General features: G+C 35.1%; 3 protein-coding genes across 3 annotated transcripts in view; 1 reads left to right on the forward strand and 2 right to left on the reverse strand.

Annotated features, from left to right (window-relative positions):
• Nucleotides 1-26831, reverse strand: part of LOC149887557 (uncharacterized) — a 115747-nt gene that overhangs the window by 34986 nt on the left and 53930 nt on the right. The gene's annotated exons all lie outside the window — the stretch shown is intronic.
• Nucleotides 4154-5065, forward strand: LOC149887558 (uncharacterized). The gene has a single exon (XM_090087661.1). It carries the CDS (start codon nucleotides 4154-4156, stop codon nucleotides 5063-5065), a length of 912 nt encoding a protein of 303 aa, XP_089943787.1.
• LOC149887559 (uncharacterized) lies at nucleotides 14135-15415 on the reverse strand. Its single transcript, XM_090087662.1, has one exon. The coding sequence runs from the start codon at nucleotides 15413-15415 to the stop codon at nucleotides 14135-14137; it is 1281 nt and encodes a 426-aa protein (XP_089943788.1).

A 26831-nucleotide genomic window follows, 5' to 3' on the forward strand; every position in this document is an offset into this window, starting at 1 on the left:
GATGGCTCTTTCTTCCAGTGATTTTTGAATGACTGCAATGCCTTTTTGTAAGGCTTCAATACATCAGATAAATTCTTGAAGTCATTGTCATTGTACTTTTGACTACTAAACCAATGTTCTGCCCACTCATATGAAATGAACCTGCAAACCTTCTCCAAATTCTTTCTCGCTTCAGGCATAAGAATGAACGCCAGAATGGCGAGAATGGCTCTTGAGTTCCATCTGGCATTACTCATATTAGGAATGTTCTGAAAGTGAATCAGAGGGAAGTTTCTTTGTTCTTCATAGAACCTAAACACTCTTGTTAAATGGTACAAAAACTTCATATCGTCTCTCCACCCTGATTTATCAAGAATTTCTACAGTTCCATTCACAAATTTATCCTTCAGTTCATCATACTTATTCAACAGTTCAGACACAAATGGGTATTCAATGTTTGGAGATTTGGTATCACCCCCAAGTTCTTCGTCCATCACCAGACGGAGAATCCTGTCTAGTACGTGATGCTGACAACCGATAAATTGTGGTATTGTGACACCCTTTAATTTAAACATACGTTGCAACTTCACAACAACTCCATTTCTCTTCCCAGTATTGACGTTTGTTGTATCAGTAATGATCATCTTAATTGAATTCCACAAATTGTATTCATCAATAAGTTTGGCAATTTTTTCAGCAACAGTTTCAGCTTTGCCATCTTTTAAACGCAGTGCATCAAGTTTCACGTCAGTTCTTTCATTCTGAAGTACAACTACCTGATATTCCTTATCATCTATTCGTTTGCCGTCAAAGTGTAAGGACCACTGTTCCATTTTAAGTTGTTGTATCATTTCTTTTTTTAATTTACCTGCCTCTTTGAATGTGGACTTGTAAATTGCTGATTGACTTGGAGTTGGAATATCAATACCTTGTTGTGATAATACATTGCATATTTTAGCAGCTTTCTTTGTGGAAACTCCACTTGATGTAACCATACTTACAGCAAATTTACTTTTGTAGTGCTTTCTAGTTTTTTTCTGAGTGTCCTCATCATCGTCTTTATCACCGTCGTCGTCTTCATCATCTTCACTCTTACTTTTGCAGTTTTCAGATTCAGTACCACTGTCTGTGGTAGACAGGACTTGTGATGTGGAAGGTATTGCTGTTCCAGACTGGACTTTCCTTCTCTTGGAAGGGTGAATGGTTTCTTTACTTGCCACTTGTCCTGTTGAGTACCCCACCTGTCCTTTACTTTCTTTTTGTAGGTGGTATAGACGTTTATCTTCCGAGGATAACCACTGGCCATTCACTTTCGTGATGTCAAATAATGCATTGAGAACATCATATTTTCCACGCTTGACACATTCATCATAGACCTTCAGCACCTTCATAAGCTTTGCTCTTATCACTTGATCAGACACATGTGGAAAATTCAGTTTATTGTCCCACAATTTTGTAATTTCCTTAGAAATTTGGTCTATTCGTTCTTTTCTTCCTTTAACATATGCTCCGAGAAACTGGTATCTTCCTACGATCTGCAATTGAAGTGGTATTCTGGATTTTTCATCGAGTGAATGTTCTTCTACAGCCACGCTTCCTCTTCTTCTGTGTGACTCTTGAAATCTCACCAAATTTTTAGTCCAAGTCTTCTTGTTCTTTGTTACTGTGGTATGACTTTTCTTGTGAGACATCATATAATATTGTTACGACTTTACGGATAGCTGAGCGTAAATATCCGTTTAATAAAGTCGTTTAATTAATAAAATACTTTAACTGTATAGTAATCCAATTATAGTTCGATAATCCAGTCCGTATCCTAACGATAATGCTACAACTACTTATACTTCGTACACTTACAGCGTCTTTAGTTCGCTACAGTAGTTCCTTATTAGCTCAGTTACACGCAGAGTACTTCATAGAACTATTCACATTATCAACACTGAGCTCACATTAGCAACACTGAGAATTAAGCTGAGAATTAAGCTTAAGATTAAAACATCGGTCAAAAATGAATGTATAAAAATGGTAAATCAAATTTTTATTTTGGGGGTGACCTTTTTTTGTTGCAGAAAGCTATTTGGGCCTTTTTTCATGATTTTAGGTAAAAGTTCATCGATTTATGATACAGGAAACATTTTATTTGAAAAAAAATTAAAAAGTCATATCCCTAATATATATATATATATATATATATATATATATATATATATATATATATATATATATATATATATATATATATATATATATATATACGATGTTAGAATCCATTGGACTTAAACTAAGGGCTATAGTGTCTAATGGAGCAAGCCCAAATAGAAAATTCATTAATATTCATAAACCAGAAGACTGCAGCAATATGGTAGATGGAGTAGTTCACTAAACATGGAATTATTGTGCTCTAGGTAGCTACAAAACTTCTTAATATTTCGTATTAACTATTACCTCTCAAGTTATACATGTATTCAAGTAAATGATCTCAATTTCTTTTCATCATCCGCGTTATTTCTTAAAATATTATTGTTTACAATAATAGTTTTTTAAAAATGCGCAACTAGCATGGTTTGCAAAAAAACAAATATTTTGCACGTTCATCTCTAATACTTTCACGATTAAAGACATCTTAAGCTGCTTATTCCAAAAGACGTCTTGTTAAGATGTCTTAAGGACATCTTAAACTGGTTGTTCCGACAGACGTCTTGTTAAGAAGACTTGCAGACGTCATAAACTTGTTGTTCCGACCGACGTCTTGTCAAGATGTCTCATGGATGTCTTTAACTGGTTATTCTGAAAGACATCTTAAGCTGGTTATTCCGAAAGACGTCTTAAACTGGTTATTCCGAGAGACGTCTTATTAAGATGTCTTAAGGACGTCTTAAACTGGTTGTTCCGACAGACGTCTTGTTAAGATGTCTTAAGGACATCTTAAACTGGTTGTTGGAAGATGTCTTAATGAGGTGTTGAAAAGCCGTCTTAAACACGTCTTTAACTAGTTGTAGACGTCTAGACGAGTTAGAGACAAGTTACATACGCCTTAAAGTCGTCTTATGTTGGGTGGGCAGTAATGAGAAAAAATTTTCATTAAGTGATTTTCTACTAATTTATATGAGTAAATCTATTGCAAAAATAATTTAGCAAAATATCAACTTTAGGTTCGGTATTTTACGTCATAAATTTTACCGCCACTGTAGCAAATTTTGAAACACATCAATGCAGTTAACTGCATTGATTTAAATTATATTATAATTTTCTTATAATTTATAAGAACTTCAAAATGTTATAAGTTGTTTACATATATAATATGTCATATTATTATTAGAATATCATAAGTATTTAATTGCAATTGTTAGTAAAATTCATGATATTCATATGAGCGCCAAACGTCCGCAAAACTTTATATCCGCCATGATGGGTGGCAAAAAGATGTAAACAAATGTAAAAATGGTAAAAAGCTGTTGCGCACCATACTGTGAAAACAGAAAAATTAAAGGTAGCACAATTCCTTTTCATAGGTTTCCGAAAGAAGAAGAGGGAAGGAGGCGCTACTCCACTTTCTCCCCCCCCCCCCCCTAATTTTATGATTGATTCTGATAGAGAATTTTATGCTGATTAAGAATCGTATAAAAACATGGGTCTCAAAATTAACGGAAAGTGCTCTAATCTGATGTTGAAAGTACAAAAATATACCACAAATCGCTAATATTCGCCATCTTGAAAAGTGATTTTTTTTTGTTTAAAAGTTATCCTTTCAAAGTATCAACAGCCTGGTTTTTATTTTTTATATAAAAGATTTCGAATAAAAGAACAAAGAACCGGTGCGTTAAGTTCATAATCAGGTGTATTGACCGCATTTTTTTTCTCTTAGCAGGTAATGAAATTCAATGGCATTTACTCTTATCGCGTCAATTTGCTTCAACTGGATTCTTAGTTTGTTAGCTTGAGTGTCTTTTAAAACTTTTGTCAAATAAGTTGAAAAATTCTTTCATTGATTATATTCTAGAATTAACTTTAAAACAAGTTAAAAATTTTTTTATTATAAAAATAATTCTTTAAAACTATTGACTTTCTTTTAAAACTTCAAGTTAACCCCCCGTGAATTCATTTTCATTATGTTTGTCATATAAAAAGGAGTGCTTCAGAATAGTTTTTCTGCTTCTTCATTTATCTACATATCATGGCTCTTCGAAGACCAACAATAGACGCTTTTGACTCACTTTCTTTGACAGAAATAGGAGCAAAATTCAAATACGATATCGAAGCTACAATTCACTGGTGCAGAACTTATGGTTTACTCGCTGAAAGCATGAATTGTAGTGTATGTAACGTGCCCTGCACACAGCAAACAAAGAATCGGTCAGTTGATCAAGTTATTTGGAGATGTCCAGTCAAGCGCTGCAAAAGAACCTTCAACATTAGAAAAGGCAGCTTCTTTGAGAAATTTCACCTACAATTGTGGCAAATATTGGGCTTAACTTACGCTTGGAGTAGAAGTGCAGGTAAGAGCCGGGGATTATCAATAAGTGATTTAAGGCAAGAGTTAAATATCGGAAACGACAGCACCATTGTTGATTGGAATCAATTTTGCAGAGACATTTGCGTCTCATATTTCCTCAATAACCCTGATCCAATAGGCGGTCCAGGGTGCATTGTTGAAATAGATGAATCTGTTTTTTGTCGAAGAAAATATCAAGTTGGTAGAATAATCCCGCAGCAGTGGATATTTGGTGGGTATGAACCTGCAACGAAGAAAGGCTTTTTGATTCCTGTCCAGAACCGCGATGCTGCAACATTAATTCCTATCATACATCAATGGATACTTCCTGGCTCTATTGTCTGGAGTGACATGTGGAGAGCATATAATGATTTGCAAGCTCCAGCATATTTACATGGTACCGTTAACCACACCCTCAACTTTGTAGATCCACAGACAGGTGTAACAACAAATCACGTGGAAGCTATGTGGTGTCGAGCAAAAGCAAAATTCAAATCAATGATGGGGCCAACTAATCGCGAAATGGTAGCTGATTATTTATCCGAATTTATGTGGATGCAGAGATTTTCCGAACATCGGTTTTTTCACTTTTGAGATCAAGTTTTAACAGCATATCCTGTTTGACATCCTGTGTGCATCAAACGTAACATACATTTTAGTCATGCCTAAGGTTGTGTAAATCAAAAAATAATTTTGTGTGGCTATTTTCATAGCCACACAAAATTATTAAGAACATTTTTTGCAAAGAACATTAAGAAAGCCCTTTTTTATTACTCTATGAAAGTTTGTCTTTCCAATTAATTTTTTTCTTTAATAACAAAAAAAAAAAAATAACCGAAAAAATAATCGTAAATTCTGTTATAAAACTAAATTTTATAAGAAGGAATCGCAATTTCGCAAGAGCGACACGTTTTATAACTTTATAACTCGATCGTCAGTAGTAGAAAAAGGCCGGTTCTGGCGCATTTCATGCTAAGCTAGGATTGAAGCAGAATAATTTTCTTATCATGCGCCAGAAGCGTCATGTAGTAAATCGTTGATGAAAAAGGTCGGTTCTGGCGCATTTCATGCTAAGCTAGGATTGAAGCAGAATAATTTTCTTATCATGCGTCAGAACTGTCATGTAGTAAATCGTTGATGAAACACATCTCATAATCTAAAACATGTTGTGTTTTTTAGATGTGTAATTTCATGATGAAAGTATATCATGAAATTTTAATGAGATTTTTTTTTTTGATCATTATAGAATTAAATTTAGAAAAGCATGACATGAAATAACATATATAAACGTTATTTCATATTGCTATATAGTAAGTTAAGCATCGTCATCCGATTCTTTGACACTTAGATTCATATCTTCGACTATAATACTCGAATGAGAGATGGAAGCTAATTTTACGATGACGCCTTCTACCAATTTGACTTGAATGGATATAATCGAAGGACCGATATACACTCCCTCAATTTTAAGTGCTCCAATCGCATAACATCTTTGATTAAGAAACTCATGCCCAGAAGAGAGGACTAAATTTTTATTGTTGCGCTCTCCTTTAACTCCATTTTTTATATCGAGATTTGTCTTCTTTCTATAAAATACAGAAGTAATGAGCAATTCATCTTTTTTATCTTTCTTTACAAACATTTTGGCATAGAATACGGGAGCTGCTTCAGGATGGTCAGGCTTGTATTTTAATAGACTCAATTCCTCCGAATTGATTTGCTTTTTTCTTCCTTCCTTTTTTAGTTTAGCTGATAATGTATCCACTTCACCTCTGATAAACAAAGTAATCTTTTCCATCATGCTGATAAACTTTTCGTCTTCTGGAGTCCTTCCCTTTTTTACATCAAAGCATACAAAAGGCATGGAATATCCAGTCAGTTTTTGTGTCGCTGGATCCTTATTTTCGCACACACCATACGAAAATAATATGGGCGTACGTATTAAAAGAGGGCCCTCTTCAGTTGGATATGAATATTTTAATGGCACTTTTTGATATGCGACTGGTTTAGTGGCAGCATAAACTTCACCTACCATCAATTTGCTCTCATCAAAATTATCAATTGTAATGTAATTCATTTCCTTTTTCTTTTATTAAGAAAAATGTTTTATTTAAATCATTTTTTTCTTGCTATAATAAGATATATACAAAACCCATTTCATACTATTTTTCATGATGTCGCATATAAATTTCATGATGACACAACATCATGAAATTACATCGAAAAAAAATGCTTTAAGCCGCAGGAGCACATGAGTCTTCATCATTAATACCTTCTATTGCTTTCTTTAAATAGAAAAGATATTCACCTAACTCCTTCTCCAATTCATATCTAATAAGGTCATTATGTATATAAACTATAAGATCCATAAGCATTTTCTTTATGATGATAGCGTTGCAACACGATTTTTTTATATCCATCAATTTCATAAGGTAAACATTTGATCTAGCAATGAGCAACTCCAACCTTTCTATTTCTTTCTTATATCCATCAGGCTTGAATTCCATATACTCCCCCAGGTAGTCGCTAAATTCCTCAATGCTCTTCTCCATAACATATTCAATATGATCTATATTTCTAATGATGCTCTCCATTTTTTATTATAATGGGATTTTATTTTTCTTAACTCAAATTTTTTTATGTCTTACCTACAGATCGAGCTCCTTTATTCTGTATAAAAATAGTAAGATAATAAAAATGCGCCAGAACCGGCATTTTCTTACTACTAGTGTGTAATGATCACGCGTAATAATAGACTTGTCCAAGTAAAAGGTAAAAGCTTCCAGATTGACCGACTTGAGCGTCGCCAGAGTTGAGTGTGACGACGAGTCTTCTTCCAGGTGCAACGCTAGGCATGGAGTCTGCTTTTCCGAAATTTCTGTAGAAGGAGATGGTGGTGGTAGAGCCAATGGAAGCGTTGGATTGATAGAGTATTCCAGAGGACTCGTTGTTGAAGGAGGTTACGTTTGATCCGTTCCATGAGGACAAGTAAAAATCTTCCAAGCCAGACGAGGAGAAGATGCATTTGCTACCTTCATCATACCCAGGAAAGGAAGTGTAATTGCTACCGTTATAAGGAGTCCATGGACTGAGCACAGTTCCATTTCCAGGGGGTAAATTTCCATCATACATTCTCACTCTGGATTCCCACCAGTTTCCAGAGGCTCCAATGATGTGTGCTCTGATGCCTTTCAGAAAAACGCCATTTCCTTTACCTGGAGTATTGATCAGTACATATTCATTTCCGTAAGTGGTGTTGATATACCTAAACGTTCTACAGTATAACTTGTAAAACGGCAAGTAGGTGGGGATGGTTGAGAGTGTGGTGATGAAGGGCTGAATCCAGTAAGTGATGGGTGAAGCCGTTTTGTTGTTTAATTTTATTTCAATGCTTGTTTTAAATGGCATGTCAAGTGTGAAATATCCTCCTAAGGAAGTGTTGCTGTATACATTGCAACCTTGTAAAGAGTTGGCATAATACGGTCCCCCGAGAGGAGAGAAGAGCAAGTCACAAGCAAGAGCAGCTTGGTCTACACCTACAGCATCTGTGGTTTCTGAATAATTTCCAACTCCAATTTCTCCGTCTGCATGAATTCTAAGAAAAACATTTCCAGGAACGCTTAATCCTCCTGTGACAGTGCCATAAAAAGCCAACCATAGCCTTCTCAAAACTCCAGGACCGTCAGAGTAGCTGAAAACTGTAGCCGCATCTGGTAATCCAGCAGCTATAGTTTGCGATTTTAATCCTAAACTGGTGAATCCAGATCCTGGTATCATTTCTAAAAAGTTGGATTTTTGTGACAAGACGTCCACATAGTTTTTCGTCGCTCCGTCTTGCACACTTGTCGGATCAGTCACGTTGATCAGTTTGTGAGAATTCAAATCTAAATCTGCTGTTCCTACTGTCGTTCCAGTCCCACCTGTCACATGAGTGTCCACATAGTTTTTAGTAGCAGCATCTTGCGCACTTGTCGGATCGGCCATGTTGACGATTTTGTGCGATGTCATGTTAATGTCTACGTATGAAATATTATTGTAAGCGACTTTCGTGTCTACATACCCCTTTGTCGCAGCGTCTTTTAAATTAGTCGGATCAGTCACGTTGATCAATTTGTGAGAATTCAAATCTATATCTCCAGTGATCGTACTAGATCCATTTGTTTTCACGCAAAGACTCGTGCTCACATCCACATAATTTTTTGTCGCGGCATCATGAAGAGTTGTCGGCTCGTTCAAATTGATGGCTTTGTGAAAATTTAAATCCAAATCTGAAGCTCCAACTACCGTTCCAGTCCCACCTGTCACGTGATTGTCAACGTAATATTTGGTGGCTGCATCATGAGCATTTGTCGGTTCTGCCATGTTGATGATTTTATGTGAGTTGAAATCCATGTCTGAAGTGATAGTGCTATTCCCATCTGTTCTCACATATAGGTTACTGTTTAAGCTTTCAGTTTCTAAAACAGCGTCTAAATAAGCTTTTAATTGTGTTCTGTTGTATCTGTCTACCATTTTTATATAGGCGTTATTTTTTTAATTCAGCGCTAACACGCATTGATTCTTTGAATCTAACGCTCTGGCGCATTGATTCTTTGAGTCTACCACAATGTGTTAATGACACTTTGAAAGTCGTCTCCTTCCTGCAATCTTTTTAAAACGTAAAGGCACAAGTGGCCACAATAAGAAGTGTTGCCAAATTGCACCCTTTCGCTGTTATAAAAGACAGGACTTTTTAAATATTGGACAAGCTCCTCGAGAGGAGGCTGAGCGTAAGAGTCAAAGCTGTATTTTTTATCCCCGTCTTTATACCAGCAGACCCAATGAAACCCCTCTGTGCTAGAATCCCCCGTATTCACAATTCCACATTCTTTTTTCAGTGCCTTATTCGGTAATTCATTACGAACAAAAACGCCTCTGAAATTTTTAATCTTTAATTTTTTTGCAGACTCTATCAGTTGAAAGTTGGATAGAGGTTCGTTTGGCAGTATTATTCCTTCTACATTGATCATTTTATTATTTTGTTGTATTTTTTTTAGCTGATCATATTAACAGAATGCATTCTGTTAATATGTTATTTTTTTTTTTATTTTAGCTGAGCGGATCTACTTACCTTTATTTTGTTAAATTTTTTAGCTGAGCGGATCTACTTACCATTAGTTTGTTGTATTTTTTTAATTTGTAATGTCCATAGGCTAAGGTACTTACCCCGTCTTCCAAGATGATTCTTTTATCATCATCAGCGCTGAGTGCTACTTTGTTGATCTGTTCAGTATAAATGTCATGTAAACGTGACCGGATCACATTCATGGTTCTAAGTTGCTCGTTTTTAGTCATAAGACAGTTTTTATAGTCCTCGTAAGTGATTGTTTTTTCAACCACCTTTTTTTTCACTCCTTTACATCTTTTCTCTTCTTTTTCATGGAGTTTGTAAGAGTAGAGCTTAGATCTAAGCCCTACAAATTCTTCAATCTGTTTTCCTCCAGTTTCGTCTTTAAACATTCCTATCACTTTCTTATTTAATCCTGCCTTAAATCCGAAATTGCTTATAGCAGGATGATCTTTATTAAATTCGCTCGTGTCGAATTTACTTTCTACATCTTCGGCAATGTCTTTATAAAAATCGTCTGTTTTGATTTCATAGAAGAGTGAATCAGTGTCTGTCATTAATAATTTTGCTTTATCACCACCGTATTTTGGTTTGATATAGTCGTAATGGAATTCAAACATGAGCGTTTTGCTCAGATCCAAGATGCACATTCCTAAATAAATGGGTTTGTTGTAAACCAACTTTGTCCTTTTCATATGTATAGCAACCAAGTTTTCATCGAAAATGGTTCGACTTTCAAAATTAGGTTTCTTAGATAATTTTAGAGCCTCGTATTCTTGCGTCACGAGTCTGACATCCACACGATTTTCAATATTCTCCATGGTCTTTCCAAAGACAGATTTGTTCATGAGCTTAAAAAAGTCCTTTTCAAATTCGTTTTTAGCTTTGGTTCTTAAATTCGTATTAAGATCGATATACTCTTTTAACCAAGGTTTTTCTTCAAAAGTGATACCTCTATGAATCTTTGTCAATTTCAATCCTAATCTCTCATACAGCATGAGATTTTCATGGTGAATGACATAATTCTTTTTATCGTTTAAATTTGGAACAAGCTTATCCACTTTATTAATTTCCATTCTTTCAGGAGCTAAGGGGTAGTCATTATGCGCATCGTGAAGGCTTTCAGGATAATCTAAATCGACTTCGAGAATGCAAGGCATGGACTTCCAACGAAGGAGCTCCTCTTCAGCCATCCATCTAAATCCTTCAACGGGAAGAGGTTTGCTCATCGCCCATCCATACAAGTTATTCGCATCCAAGTATTGGATGAAGGTCGACTCTTTGTGTGGATCATAAGAATCTCCCATGTACTTATTGTTAGAGACTCCATATCTATTCGATATCATGCTGATTCCACCACGTATTCCTTCCTTAATCATCAGTATCATGTCATAGTCACTGATCAACTCTAAGGATATCTTTGTTATTTTGAGTGCGGCATCCCAGGCTAATCCTGGAGATGTGTAATAATGAGCGGGATCAAGACCATAATTTTCACTACAAACATTTCTAAAATTCTCAAACACATCTGCGAGGATGAGCACATCAGACGCATTGTATATATTATGATAGTCTCTGAACGATTGACAGTTAAATTCTTTCCATACCTTTTTAGCGTGTAAATAATCCTCATCGCTTATTCCCTCATCACAAAGCCTGGAATAGAACGCCTCTTTAGGAGGCAATTGTGTTTCAGAAAATTTATCCATCGTATCCACCCATTCATAGGGATACACCCCTTTTTTTCTCAATAGATCAAATTGGGTTCCTGAATAATATTTTGCAACGTTTTTGCATTGATCATCGGTAAGATTTTTAGCTAAACTGTCTAAAGTACTAGCCATGAATCTGTAGCTGTCGATAAATCTCAGTTCTCGCTTTACATCACGAGTCTTTCCATCTTTACCCACAAACTCTCCCACTTTGATTTCTTTTGAAAAGCTAATGTACTTTTCTTCATTGTTGGGGATGCAACTTAATTTTCCACCTGAGAGTTTCTTGATGAACAAATGAGAGTCATAACCAGATAAATTGTGGAAAACGATAGGGAAGAATTTTGGAACTTGATATTTTGTATTGCAATCGCTATGAGCAGCACCTCTATATTTTCCTGAGAGATGACAATGATCTCTCACTCTATCGGTTGTAAGATCTTCTTTACAAATATGACATACTTTAACCTCTTTAAAATTCTTCTCATCCTCCTCAGTGATCACCATCTTTTTTGGAAATTTAGTGCTTTTGTAAATCTCTATAATATCCTTCTCAATACTCTCTACAAATTTACCAGCTACATCATCTGTTTCACTCGTCGCAGTATAGGTCTCCAGCTTTCCTTTATATACTGTTTCGTCAAAGCATTTGATATAATAACAGTACGAGCTTGGAACATGCTTTTGATACTGTTTGGTAAAAGACTGCTTTTCATCAGGATTGCATGTGCTGATAGGTATGATGCGACTTTCAAAATCAGCATACACCACAAACGGAACTCTCATGGATCTTCCCACTTGGCTAAAGCTTACGGATGAACCTTCTTTAGGAAGCTCAACTCGAACGCAACTATGCTCTTTGCAATAAGTACAATGCTTGTCTAACGCTTCTTGAGAAGAATATCCTTGTAAACAATTCCTACAAAAATATTTCTTATGCTCCTTCTTCGATGTTGAAGAGGCCATAAGTCGACTGAAATTATTAATTAAACAATAATGACTCGTTGTCTTGTTTGAAATGAATAACAAGTCGATATGATGCTTTCTATCGAAATATTTTAATTTTTTCAAAGGGTAAGGTTGTTTGTCTTCAAATCCAAAAACAGAGATGCTTATGTCAGGATTGTTCTTCTCAAACTTCTCGATTTGTTCTAGCTTGACTGGGAATTCTATTCCTTCCCAATGGAAGTCTTTTGACTTTTCAATGAGCTCTTTATCCATTCTCTCGTTGTCTCTGTTTTTCATGTTCAAGGCTCTAGTCACACACCATTTGAAGCATTCGTTGTCGTTATTTTTTATATTAATGATTGCCTTTTTGTTTTTCAGAAATTTATCCAGTTCTATCCATGATGAAGCTCTCATAGGCTCATAATTAATCACATTCATATCTATTTTTAAAATTCTCGACATTCTCCAGTTGGATCCATTACTATTAAATTTAACTATGTTCTCTAGAATTTCTCCTTTGGATGTTTTATATAACTCTTCTAAATCCGTTGCTTCCAAGACAATGGCGTACTTACTTGCAAAAGGAAAAGTGAGACTGATTTCCTCCCCAGTGGTAATACTCGCACGCGTCATGGTGCAATTTAAAACAAAGTTCACTTTGGTATTTTTATTTTGTTTCAACATTTTTACCGCCCCCTCTTTAACCATGTCTAAAAATGCGGAAGCATCTTGTTGATTTTGTTTAGCTTCATAAGAATATTGTCTAGTCACATTCTTCACAGCGTGTTTGGTTAATTTAAACTCGATAGGACTTTTGTAAACGGTTGATCTCACGATGGCTTTTAAATTGTCCATTTTTTCTCTCAATTCATTTCCTACATCGTCTACTTTTTTCTTGATCGGTTCTGGGATGTAGGGCTCTACCCATTCTACGACATCGTTAAATTTATTAAAAACAAAAGAAGAAACTTTTTTCGCAGTTGATGCCAAGGTTGAAAAAAATCCAGGACGAGGAGCAGGAACAGGTCTTGGTAGGATAACGGGCGATGGATCTGAAACAGGCTCATCAACAATAGATGTTTCAACTCTAGTAGTCGCATGATTTTGTAAGCGATCAGGTCCGAATGAAATCAAGTCGTTAGAAACATACCTAGGAGCTGGAACAGGTCTTTGAACCGCAGGATGAGGAGCTGGAACAGGAGCTGACTGCAGAGCTCTTACAAGATCTGCTTTATTCATCCTGTAATAATATTTAACATTTCGCACTCTATCGATTTCTTTTAATTCTTTGACAGTTTTGTTTTCCATTTTTTTTATAGAGTAAGATTTTTATTTATATCATTTTTCAATTTTGTAACTTTTTTGTGAAAAGTTATAAAATGTTATCAGAATTTAAAATTTCTATCTTTATACCGTTATCATCTACTTTCCCATTTCGATTATAAAAGTATTTACACCCATGTTTCGTCTCGTTAATGGCTTTGTAAAGGGAATTGTATTCAGTCACCTCACCCGTTTCTACATTAGTGATTCTCACAACGACAGGAGTATTTCTAATATTATGAAGACGAGCATATTTAGGATTACTTTCATTCGGCTTTTCTTTTTTTGCTCTCTTTCTAGGTCTACCTACAGGCCTATCTTCTTTCGAATCTTCCAAAAGCGTATCCTTATCGATGAGCTTGTTCTCGATAGCAATCATCATCAGCGTCATTAAATGGTTTGATGTTCTTGAAACACCATTTTCTCTTAACAATTTTTTCAAATCCTTCACTGTATATCTCATGTTTTTATTATGTAATGAAAAAAAATTATTTAAATCATTTTATCAAGAGTTCGAATCGTGTATTTTTTTTAAAATTCGAAGAATTTCATTGATCCTAAAAGGAACTATAATCAGTAAACAGCTATCATGTTAGTTCCATTAGATTGGAAGCTCAACAGTTTGTCTGAAACAATCACCGCGTAAATAACAGTGTTTGCAGGTGTTGCAGTACGGAATTGAACATTGACAACCAATTCAGCAGTTTCAGAAACTACTCTTTCTTTTTGCTTGCTTATATCCACCAAGAATATCGGGAATAAATTTTTATACTCCAGCAAAGATAAACCAGATTGGCAAACAAGCTCATTTGTTCCATAATATCTATCGTCGAATGAGAAAGCGTCCGAATGAGCCTGTGTAATTTTCTTCTCTCCAAAATTCAAGTCGTAATTGTAATTGGGGTATTTTATCCCATTGACAGTCACGTAAAAATTGTTGACATCGCAATGATCGAATATGGACGGATTCACAGTTTGACTTTGATTTCTATTTGATTGAAGTGCGAGCAGTATGAATCTAGGAATGCTCTTGTCTGTGGCTCTTCCAAGAGACCAATTGAATTGCGTTATTCCAGCTGGTACAATCTGCCTTTCAACTCTGTTTGATTTAAACGCTACTGGTATGGTCAACTTACTCTTCATCAAGTCATAGAAATTATTTTTCTCAGTCAAGTCCAATTCAAGTCTAGGCATGAATAGTCTGAATTTCGACAAACTAATCGTTCCTGCAGCAACACTCTCAGCTCTGTATATAGCATCGTCATTTCCTTTCTTTGTAAATTTAATGGTGTGTCTGAAACCGTAAACAACTTTATCATAGGTTTCGCAAAATCCAAAAATGTGTCTCAAGGGTATTTTAAACGAAAATGCTCCAATGGATGTGGTGTCTGCAAACAAATGATCTCTCCTCACGATGAACCCACCATTTCCAGTGGCGTTTGTCGAATCCTTATACCACATCTGTTTAAGACCTTCCGCCACCTGAAATGCATAAGGGTATTTTAGCAATCCAAGCATCGTTGTTCCTTGGCCTGGTTCTGTCACTCTTTCTACTTGAGCGCCTGTTAAATCGTAAGTGATTTCGCTAAACAAATACATCATTGCATTGTGCACCAAGGCAATATTATCCGTTGCTGTGTACGCAGTTCCATCTGCTTTTTTCAACACTCCTTCGATGAGGACGTACGCCTCTGACGGAACTGTATGCACAGACTGACAATCAATTTCAAAGGTGATGTCGGTTGAATTATTTAAATCGAGATTTGATGGAAGGTACTCATAGAAATCAATTTTTTCAATACCAGTGTCATATTCTGGTTTTTCTGTTACTCTTAATCTGTCGGCGTTAATCATTTTTATATAAGAAATAAAAAAAGTTTAAATCCTTTTAGGATCAATGAAATTCTTTGAGATCACTTCATGCAGTGCGCATCCCACTCCCTAGTCGAACAAGATTCTGAATTTTAACTGCATTTTCTTCTGTCATTTTTCTTCTCCTTGTAGATTTCTTAATGGACGATCCATATAACAATTTATGCAAATCATCTATGGGTTTAACCACGTCGTTCACTAACGTATTGATCTTATCGGCTGGACTCCCCCTATTGGCTTGCATCTCTGGTTTCTCCGTCCCAGTGATTGAGTACACTTTTTCGATCGCTTTTTTACCCTTGTCAATAGCAACATCTTTGGCAGTAGATATAGCTGAAGTAGCCAATTCTTTACCAGCAGATTTTGCGGCCAGGATGGCTTCTCTACCCAGTTCGCTCTTTGCCGCCTTTTTTAACAGGCTCAAAGAAGATCTTGATGCGTTAGAGGTAGCAGCCCTTCTCAAAAAATTCTTAATCGTATCCACAATTCCTCCTCCAAAAACGTTCTTTTTAACATATCTTCTGTTGTTTATGATTAGCATTTTTTAAATGGGTAAATATTTTTTTATATCTTTTGATATATACTTCTTTGTAGATGTTTGTATTGCTCTTTGTTTATCTCTTTTTGTCTTAGCAATTCATCACAAATGGCGACAGCTACGTTTTTAGAGGTCTGATTTCCAGCATGACCAGCAGCGATGCTCAATTCAAGCTGTTCTACAAGAGCATCGGGGTCGCTTGGAATAATAATGATTCCTTTACCTGTTCTTTTAACACTATTTTGACTTTTAAATCTATCCCAAATGGGTTTTATAATTTCCGTGTATTTTGCTAGTTTGGAGCTTTTTGCTCTGTTTGGATTTGATTCTGTGTAAATAGCTCCAGTGTCGAACAAAATTTTCGAATAATTTTCCAAATCTTCATCGTTCACATCGCTCCATTTGTTCGTAGAATAATTTTCCGTCATAAGACTCCAAAGACCCTCTGTTCCTTCATACCTCTTTCCTCCAACAATGATATCATTTCCATCTACTTGCACCTCCATTTTTCCAAAGAACCTTTTTTTTCCAATTTTACTAATTTCGAAATTTCTTTTAACTATATTTTTTTTAAATCGCGTATTATACATTTCTAAATATCGGGATGAAATGTCTCCTAATGGATTAGACTCATCTCCTAATGGATTAGACTCATCCACATGAGCAGGCTCGTTATTCACTTTTTCTTCAATACTCTTGATCATCTTTTCATTGCTTTCGATGAGAGGTTTATAAAACTGACTCAAATCACTCTGATAATTGGCATTTGAAATGTTTCTGTTGAGGCTTTCTTCATAGATTTGTTTTCTGTTCTCATTAATATTTTTAATAATTTCAGCCCTCTTTTTAGGGTCTAGTATTTTAAAAAATGTCATTTTTTAATCACAAGAAAAAACTTAAATAAAAACCCCGAGTTGACGTTTTTATTTATTTTAAATTCACTTGTGAAATCCTGGAAAATTATTATGATTTTTTAAACATGTTGTTAAAGGCTTTGATCGCTTGATCTCTTCCCTCATTGATCAAAGACTCTTTGGTCACTTCGTCAATAGCATTTTTATTTGTGGATCTTATCTCACTCATCATAGACTTAAACTTTTGAAGTTCATTCAAAATCAATTCATATTCTGAATCGCTCACAACATCATCCTTCAACGCTTTTGAAATGTGATCGCTTATGGTGTTTAGTTTTGAATCTGCAAGCACTTTTATTTTTTCATGCTTTTCTGCTTTTAAAGCCAATTTTTTATTAACTTGACCTCCAACGATAGATAAAAAACCAAGACTTAGAGCCACACTTTCGCAAGCAATCGCAACAGGAGCAGCTGCAATGGTGGTTAAAAATCCTACTCCAACAGCACCAAGAGCGATACATAAGGCTTGCATTGAATCATCTGCAAAAGAGATGATTCTTACAGCTCGATGGTACTTTTTGCTCAAAGTCATTCTTTTTTCCTTTTCCAACTCAATCTCCTTTTGGATTTCTCCTATTTTTTGAAGTCGGTAATGTTGACCTTCATAGAATGGAGCCGTTGCTAGATCTGGATAAAGTTTATTGTTTATTTCCATTTATTTTCTTTACGTAAAGTATTTAATTCAAATCGATGTACGATATTTTACAAAGCAACTCTCCTTTTTTGACGGTGACATCGCGTTCACTATTACTATTTACTTCTATAATAATGTCATCTGCAGAATCTGAAAGAATAATATCGTTTTTATAATATCTAAGCTGATCTTTTAATTTATTCGTCAACGTCACGACTGCAATACCTTTGTCTAATTTCAACCCGATGGATAAAGATATTTGTTTGTGCGAAAGGGGCTGAAATTTTATTTCCTTTTGAGCAAAAATCTCGTACTGGTTGTTTATGTTTAACTGAGGAGGGTGTTCCAATTTAGTCTTGGTTATAATACTATGACTCTGTTTTCTTTTCTCTAAAGATCCAATTCTTTCTTCCATATGCTTCAACACCGTTTCAAAACCGTTCCATTCTAATTCCTGGATATTTCTTTTATACTTATGAGTAAATGACATTTTTTTTATAAAGAAAAGAAAATTATTTAAATCCTTTTAGGATCAATGAAAATCTTTCGATTTTTAAGATCCTTTTTGCATAGAAATCAATTCTTTATTGTTCACCCAAGAGTTGAACGTATCAGGATATCCTAGCCATTTTACTAAGGATCTGCTCTTTTGCTTGCGAATGACTTTTTCAATTCTAAATACGTCTTGATAGGTCTTTTGCATTTCTTGTTCATAAAAGGTACCTTGTATCTCTTCACCATGATGGTCTGATATTTTATATGTGGGCGGGTCTGTGTACTGAATTTTTGATACAGTAAAAACCTCCTCTGTCCATCTTGGCGTGTATCCTTTTTCAAAATGAGACTTCTTTTTGGCGATCCTCACTTTATCACCCATGGAAAATTTAGGCTCTCGTCTTTCTGCTTGCAACTTTCCATTGAGGCTCATCCATACCCTGCTTTTATTCTTTTCATCGCTCGCTTCAACTGGAGTCATTTTAATGGAAGAGTGTTTGGTGTGATTGTAGTCATCTACCATTTTGTCTAAAACGTCAATGTATCTATTGGTGTTGTTAGCTGAAAAGTATTTAAACATTTTCTCTTTCATCGTTCTATTCCATCGTTCGACAACAGAACTTTTTTCTTCATTTTCAGTAGAGTATAACGGTACACCTAGAGCTTTTACATGCTTGTTATAAAATTCTTTTCCTTTATCCACCCACATCTTCACACACTTTCTTTTCTCGAATATTTTGCTAAGAGCGTTGGCTACATCAACTCCAGTCTTACTCTTTAATGGAACAATCCATCCATACTTTGAAAACACATCAATCACCATGAGCAAATATTTAATCCCGTTGTTGAATTTTGAAAACGATTGCATATCAACCAAATCAACAGCCCATATTTCATCCCTATTATTCACAAATACTTTTCTTCTTCTGAAATGCTGAATCATCGGTTTATGAAGCTCGTTTGCAAGCTGATCTGTCCATTTTATTTTCTCCGGTGGTTTTTTTTCAGATTTTTTGAATCTGTGGAAAAATCTTTGATTTTTTTCACTCCTAATCCGAATTTGGCTTTGGCTTTGATGATGGGCTCAATTATTTTTCGTTCGTTAATTTCTCTCTGAGTAGGGTTTTGTATAGAGTTCATTTCTTCAAGCATCATTTGATCTGCTAGATTTCTGTTTTGCTTGTCGTTAAAATATTTATAAGCGAGATCGTGATGGTAGGCTGCGTTATCCACTCTATCCACCGGCTTGCTCCAATCTTGATACATGTCTGTAGAAGCTAGCCTTTTGTCTAAATTCGTACCAGGTCCTGCAAAGTTCATCCCTGGGACGTGCATTTCTCCTGGAAACTTTGCCCATGGAAGTTTGATTTTGTTAGAGAGTTTGTTAATCGATTCAACCAAGTCTCCTCCTTTGGCAGACGAAACAAATTTGTTTTTGGTTGATCCGCAGACGGAGCAAGTTCCTTTGAGCATATTTCTATTGTTTTTGCTTATCGCATGACGCGAGTTTTCTGTCTCTGTGTTTCTCTTACATTTGACGCAGTACATTTTTTTATTTAAATATAAATTTTTTAATATAAAAATGGATATTACTGATTTGTCATGGAATACCGGCAAAAGCAAAAGAAACAACAATGAACTTTTACCAAGAAGTATACGAGGAATCATTGTTGGAAAGTCTGGCTGTGGAAAAACAACGTTGCTGTTGAATTTACTACTCAAGCCTGGTTGGTTAGATTACAACCATTTACAAGTGTTTGGTAAATCCCTTTTTCAACCAGAGTATAAAATACTGAAAAGGTCATTTGAAAAAAGATTGCCAAAAGAGATCATTCTCGACTTGTTCAAAGTTCAAGGTGAAATAGAAAGATTAAACATGAGCCCAGAATGCGTGATTGAAGATATTTCAAAAAAATGGGGAGACAAAGCAGACATGGAATGTCAATTTTTCGAAACAGCAGACGACGTGCCAGAACCTGAAGATCTCGATCCCTCCAAAAACAATCTGATGATCTTTGACGATTTGCAGTTATACAAGCAAAACAAATGCGAAAAATATTACATCCGAGGAAGACATTCCAACGTGGATTGTTTCTATCTAGCACAAAATTATTTTATGTTACCTAGACAAACCATAAGAGAAAACACCAATTTCATTTGCTTGTTTCCACAGGATTCGAAGAATATAAACCACATTTATCATGATCATGTTTCTAGCGATATGGGGAAAGAAGAATTTAAAAAGTTTTGCAAGAAATGCTGGTCTGAACCTCACGGATTTGCTGTGATTGATCTGTCCTCTAAGAAGGATGAAGGAAAATATAGAAGTGGACTTGACACTTTTTATTTCCCCAATGAATGATTTTTTAAAAAGATCTAAATAAAAAATCTCATATTATAAAATGACAAGCTTTACAATCGACGCTGATGGACATTCAAGCGTAATCATTACAGATTTTTTAGATAAAATCGTTTTTGATGATGGGAAGAAGTATGAAATGGCTTTTTTAGGCCTTGAAACGTATAACAGCTTTCCAAACATCATCAGTACAAACAATTCTTTCAGGTATAGCATGAATAATGGAGGGAATTGGGAAAATATCGTCATTCCAGTAGGGAGCTATGACATTTCTGACATTAACACTTATTTGCAAAAATCTGTTTCAGAAACGATAAAAAATTACACAGTCCAAAGCCCTAGTTTCATTACTAACAATAAAATCAGTTACAATGCTGAAAACATCAAAATTACTGGTAACTTACACACTTTAAAAACAAACGTTAAATTAGGCTTAAATTATATGCTGGATTTTAACGTGGCCAACAGTATCGCGTCCGTACTGGGATTTACAAAAAGACAGTTGGATCCCAATTCGGAATACGAGTCTGACGATATTTCTAGAATTACATCGATCAACTCCATCAGGGTTCTCAACAATGTGGTTGGCTCCTCCTATGTGAACGGGAAACATTCAACCGCCATTTACACCTTTTATCCAAAAGTAGCACCTGGTTATAAAATCGTTGAAAGACCTGCTCATTTGATTTACCTCCCTGTAAAATTGAGCTCGATTTCCACGATGATTACAAAAATCGTTGATCAAGACGGAGAACTTATCGATTTTCGCGGCGAAAACATTGCTATCCGATATCACATACGAGAAGTGAAATAAATATTTTCCTATGTATATAAAATGAGCAACTACCATAAAGTACAACTAAACATTTCACAAGGACAAGCTGATAAAATAAAAAAAGCGATTCGAGAAAAGAGTGACGTCAATATAAGACTATCTCATTCAGATCTAGACGGTGAACACATTCTTGCAGTGACGAAAGCCCAATTGAATAAAATTACAAAAGCGTACACCAACGGAACCGGAGTCACCCTCAAACTGAGCAAAAAACAATTATCCTACAACTCCAAAATAGAAGGTGGATTTATCGGTGCTTTGCTTCCACTCTTGGGGATGCTAGGTAGCACACTTGCGACGAGAGTCGTTCCTGCTTTAGCTACCGGATTATTAGCAGGTGTTGGATCTTCTGCAGGAGCTGCCATGGTCGATAAAATTGCTGGAAAAGGTGTCATTTACTTGAAAAAGAACGGAAAAGGAATGAAAATGACTGCTGCAGGATCAGGAATGTTTTTAACACCGTGGGTAAGTGGAAGCTCCTTAAAAGAAGGAGTTTATTCCAAAAACGGTAAAAAATATGAATCTGTTGGATCTGGTTTACTTCTAGGACCAAATTCACCCTTTTCAAGCATCCCTTTTCTAAATTTAATTCTATAATGATCAAAAAAAAAATCTCATTAAAATTTCATGATATACTTTCATCATGAAATTACACATCTAAAAAACACAACATGTTTTAGATTATGAGATGTGTTTCATCAACGATTTACTACATGACAGTTCTGGCGCATGATAAGAAAATTATTCTGCTTCAATCCTAGCTTAGCATGAAATGCGCCAGAACCGACCTTTTTCATCAACGATTTACTACATGACGCTTCTGGCGCATGATAAGAAAATTATTCTGCTTCAATCCTAGCTTAGCATGAAATGCGCCAGAACCGGCCTTTTTCTACTACTATCGTCTGCCTGATAGCTCTGGAAAGAACTTACGCGTCTATATTAGCCATTCCAGACGATTTTTTTATAATTCAAATAAACATATACAATGATTCTTACGTCGCGAAAATAAAAATAAAAAATGTCATAAAATATGCGAAGGAATATAGATATATATATACATAATTTCTGTATACAAATCCTTAGAATCTATTCTTCAAGAAAACATAAATAAATACTTGTTATAAAAAGAGGAAAGACTAAACTTGCAATTTCCACCTGGACACTTTTAAAAAAAACTTTTTTTTTAAAAAAAATTAACCTTGAAGTTTTGAAACGCTAAGAACTAAAAATTTATGTATAAAAGTTAAAAAGTGTCCACATTCCATTAGATTCCTCATCCCTTTTTTAACATATACGGAAAATTTTATAAAAATTGGATGTGTTTTAGTATTAAGGAATCCTAACCTCCAAAAGCTTCGTTTTAAAAAAACGTTCCCGCTTCAAGCTTTTTTCTTAAAAGTGGTCTTAAGATATGGATAAAATTTAAATGAAGCCATATAATCCATAGTACTTTCTATATTTGGCTGGAAAGAGGTTGAGTAACACTAATTGATTCAAAAAACCTCAAGGTGTTTGCTTAAGCATACAAAAAGATATGAGAGTAAAGTTCATGAAAATTTCGTGTTTTTTGTCAAACGTCAGATGTTTTTTCGTTGAGCCGTGGAATCGCTATCTATATTAAACCAGAAAAAATTCCTTATAGTAAAAACCAGGCTGGCAATGTTTTGCGGTTAAAAACAATATCAACCGTAAAGTTAGTGAATTCAAGATGGCGAATATTAGCGATTTGTGGTATATTTTTGTACTTTCAACATCAGATTAGGGTAAACTGACCTATATCTGGCCACATCGTTCTTATTGTTTAAAAATAAAAATTCATTTAATGTTACATGAATAAATAAATTTACATATAAATAGGAATATTTAGGGATGGATATAATTCAGAAAAATTTTTAACAAAATCAAACTTGATATGTGTTTAAGCATCAGTTTTTCAGATGCTAGCTAAAAGACTTATTTCTGGCCGCTGAGACTTAATTCTGGCCGCTTCTTACTTAATTCTGGCCATCGGCTAGATTTAGGCATAATTTCTTTTCTAAATTACATGTTTTTAAACAGAAAAAAATTCAATTGAAAGAAGACACATTACATAAGCAAGAAACTGGAACACCAAAATTCAAGTTAAAACAAAAACAACAAAATAAAAACAAAAGAATAATATATTGTTAATTTTTTTTTTTTTCCTACAGTTTGGAAGTTTTATGTTTTTTTTCCTCCTGTTTTTTTCTCTTTAACATAACATTTTCTTCTCTTTTTTTTTCTTTGATTATTTTTTTTTTGAACTTCTTCATGTTTGTTATCCAGTACTTTTTGAGATGTGAGCAAAAAATACTTTGGTTTCAATGCAGTTTTGGTTTTTTTAATGATTTGAGTGGGATATGTTAAAACATCAGAATCTGGATCTCCTGGAAAGGATTGATTTTTAAATGGAAAATTTTGATAAACACTTGAAGCTGTTATTTCTATTTCGTTCATGGCAACATTCTGAGTTTTGATATCTGTAACTATACTTTTTACTGGGGATGGATTAGGAATAGCGTATGTGTGGTCAAAATTTAACATTAAAGAATGCGTTGTTGCTAAAGATGTTGAAATAAAAAACTCAACATCTTCTTCAATTGATTCAATTGATCAATATTGCATTCTGTTGTTTCACAATGGTCATTAGATACTTGAGGTAGGTTGCCTAAAATTTTCAACAGATTCTCATTATTTTGATAACTGGGTTCTACGTATAAAGAATTAGGCATGTAAGCTTCAGATGGAATTATATTTGGATTGTATGGATAAATTTCACAAGCTTGAAAACCAGATATAATATTATTTGGGGTAACAGATTCGTTCCAAGCCTGCTTCATTAATCCACAAAATCTTATTCTTGAAACTAGTGTCCCAGGAAAATTACAAATCAAATTTTCACATGATATATATAGTCAAAAGGCGGTTCTGACGCATTGACCCCTTTCTATACTTAAGGAATTCAAGATGGCGTTGTATTTTTAATTTTCTGCAATCATGAATTGTGCATTGTGATTTATAGAAATACCGCATTAACATTTTTATAATATAGTGATTTGCTATAGTTAATGTTTTCAGGATGGCATTGTGTTCCGAGTTTATATTTAATCATCATGTCCGAAGAGTTGATCATAGTTCATAAATGTAAAGCATGGTTTTAGTTTGTAGTGTCCAAGGGCTAGCGTGTGAATACCGTCTTGTAAGATGTGTCTTTTGTCATCGTTAGCGCTGAGTGCGACTTTGTTGATTTCTTCGGTGTAGACATCGTGATGACGTGATCGGAAGACGTTCATGGTGGTGAGTTTTTCTTGTTTAGTCATTAAGCAGTCGTAGTAGTCTTGATGAGTGATGTGATTTTTAACAATGCACTTCTTAACACCTTTGCATTTTTTATGTTCTTGATCATCTATTTCTTCAGGGATGTAGTAAGAGTAGAGTTTGGGTCGAAGACCAACAAACTGCGTGATTTGCTTTCCACCGGTTTCATCTTTGAACTTGCCAATGATCTTTTTATTTTCGCCTACTTTGAATCCAGCGTTTTGAATGGCGGGATGATCTTTAGGAAAGTCGCTCGTGTCAAATTTTTCAAGTACATCTGCGGCAATGTCTTCGTAAAAATCATCTGTTTTGATTTCGTAAATGAGCGAGTCAGTGTCGGTCATGAGTAGTTTTGCACGATCGTCGTATTTAGGCTTGATGTAGTCATAGTGGTGTTCAAACATGAGTGTTTTGCTCAAATCGAGGATGCTCATTCCCAAGTAAACGGGTTTGTCGTAAGTGACTTGTGTTTTCTTCATATGAATTGCGATGAGTTTTTCATCAAAAATGGTGTACCGATCATATCGAGGGCTTTTGGATAATTTTAAGGCTTCTTTTTTAGTGGTGACCAGTTTAATATCGACATGCTTTAGAATGTTTTCCATGGTTTTACCAAAGACGGAGTTGTTCATGAGTTTGAAAAAATCCTTCTCAAATTCGTTTTTAGCGACTTTTCTTTTATTGGTGTTGAGGTCGATGTATTGTTTCATAAAAGGTTCTTCTTCAAAGGTGATACCACGATGAATTTTGGTGATGACTAAACCCAACCGTTCATAGAGTTTTAGGTTTTCGTGGTGAATGATATATTTTTCTTTGTTGTTTAAATTGGGAACGAGCTTGTCGACTTTATTAATTTTTAATCTTTCAGGAGCTAAAGGATAGTCATTATGTGTATCGTGAAGACTTTTAGGATAATCCAAGTCCACTTCGAGAATGCAAGGCATGGATTTCCAATTTAAAAGTTCCTCTTCAGTCATCCATCTGAATCCTCTAACAGGGAGAGGTTTGCTCGTGGCCCATCCATATAAATTATTAGCGTCTAAATACTGAATGAATTTCGAAGGTTGTGAAGGATCATAGTTTTTCATGTATTTGTTATTAGCGTTTCCAAGTCGATTCGAGATCATGCATATTCCGCCGCGTATTCCTCTTTGAACCATGAGAAGCATATCAATATCGGTTATTAAGTCCAATTTAATTTTAGTTTCCTTTAACATAGCGTCCCAAGCCAAACCAGGAGAGGTGTAATACCAAAGAGGGTCTAGACCGTAATTTTCTATGCAAGTGTCTCTGAAATTTTCAAAGACATCAGCTAAAATGAGCACGTCTGAGATGTTGTACAGCTCGTGGTAATCTTTAAACGTTTCACATCCAAATACGTTCCAAACGTTTTGCGCATGCGCGTAGTCTTCATCGCTGATGTGTTTATCGTCTAGTTTAGAGTAAAAGGCTTCTTTGGGTGGCAATTGTGTTTCAGAGAATTTTTTAATGGAGTCCACCCATTCGTAAGGGTAAATGCCTTTTCTTAATAGCAAATCTCGTTTTGCTCCGCTGTGGAATGAATTTAAGTTTTTGCACATGATGTCTCCTTTTTTAGATCTTCTATGAGCGCAATCTTCACAATTGTCTTTACATTTGCATTTTTTACCTTTCTTAACCATACAGTCCTTTTTGCATGTTTTTGGATCTAATTTTGAGCAATCCTCACACAAATCTTTAACAAGGTTGTCAGTTAAATCTTTTAAAGGGCTTGACATGAACCTGTAGCTGTCAACGAACCGTAAATCTCTATACACTATTTTTGGTTTACCTTTCTTATCAATAGAATCTCTCACTTTGATGCTTTTTGTGAAGCTGATATATTTTTCTTCATTGTTGGGTATACAAGTGATCTTTCCTTTTTTTCCACCTAATCTCTTGATGAACAAATGGCTGTCATAGCCAGACAAGTTATGAAAGACAACGGGAATAAATTTTGGAATTTTATAATCCAAGTTGCATTTCTTATGAGCAGCACCACGGTACTTTCCAGTCAAATGGCAGTGATCCCATACTTTATCACCGTTAAGATCTTTTTTGCAAATATGGCATTGGGTAGCAGCCTCAAAATTCTTTTTATCCTCATTAGTCTCTATTCTCTTATTTTTCCATTGTTCTTGCCGTGAATAACTATCGTCACAAATCTTTATAAAGTTAGCTTCAAGCATGGTAACAAATTTTTGAGCCACGTCGTCATCATCACTTTCTGCTGTATACGTTTCAAGCTTTCCCTTGTAAATGGTTT

This window comes from Hydra viridissima, unplaced genomic scaffold (assembly GCF_058129835.1).
Source record: "Hydra viridissima isolate aposymbiotic clone 2 unplaced genomic scaffold, HvirCarnegie_v1 scaffold_5, whole genome shotgun sequence".
Taxonomy (NCBI): domain Eukaryota; kingdom Metazoa; phylum Cnidaria; class Hydrozoa; order Anthoathecata; family Hydridae; genus Hydra; species Hydra viridissima.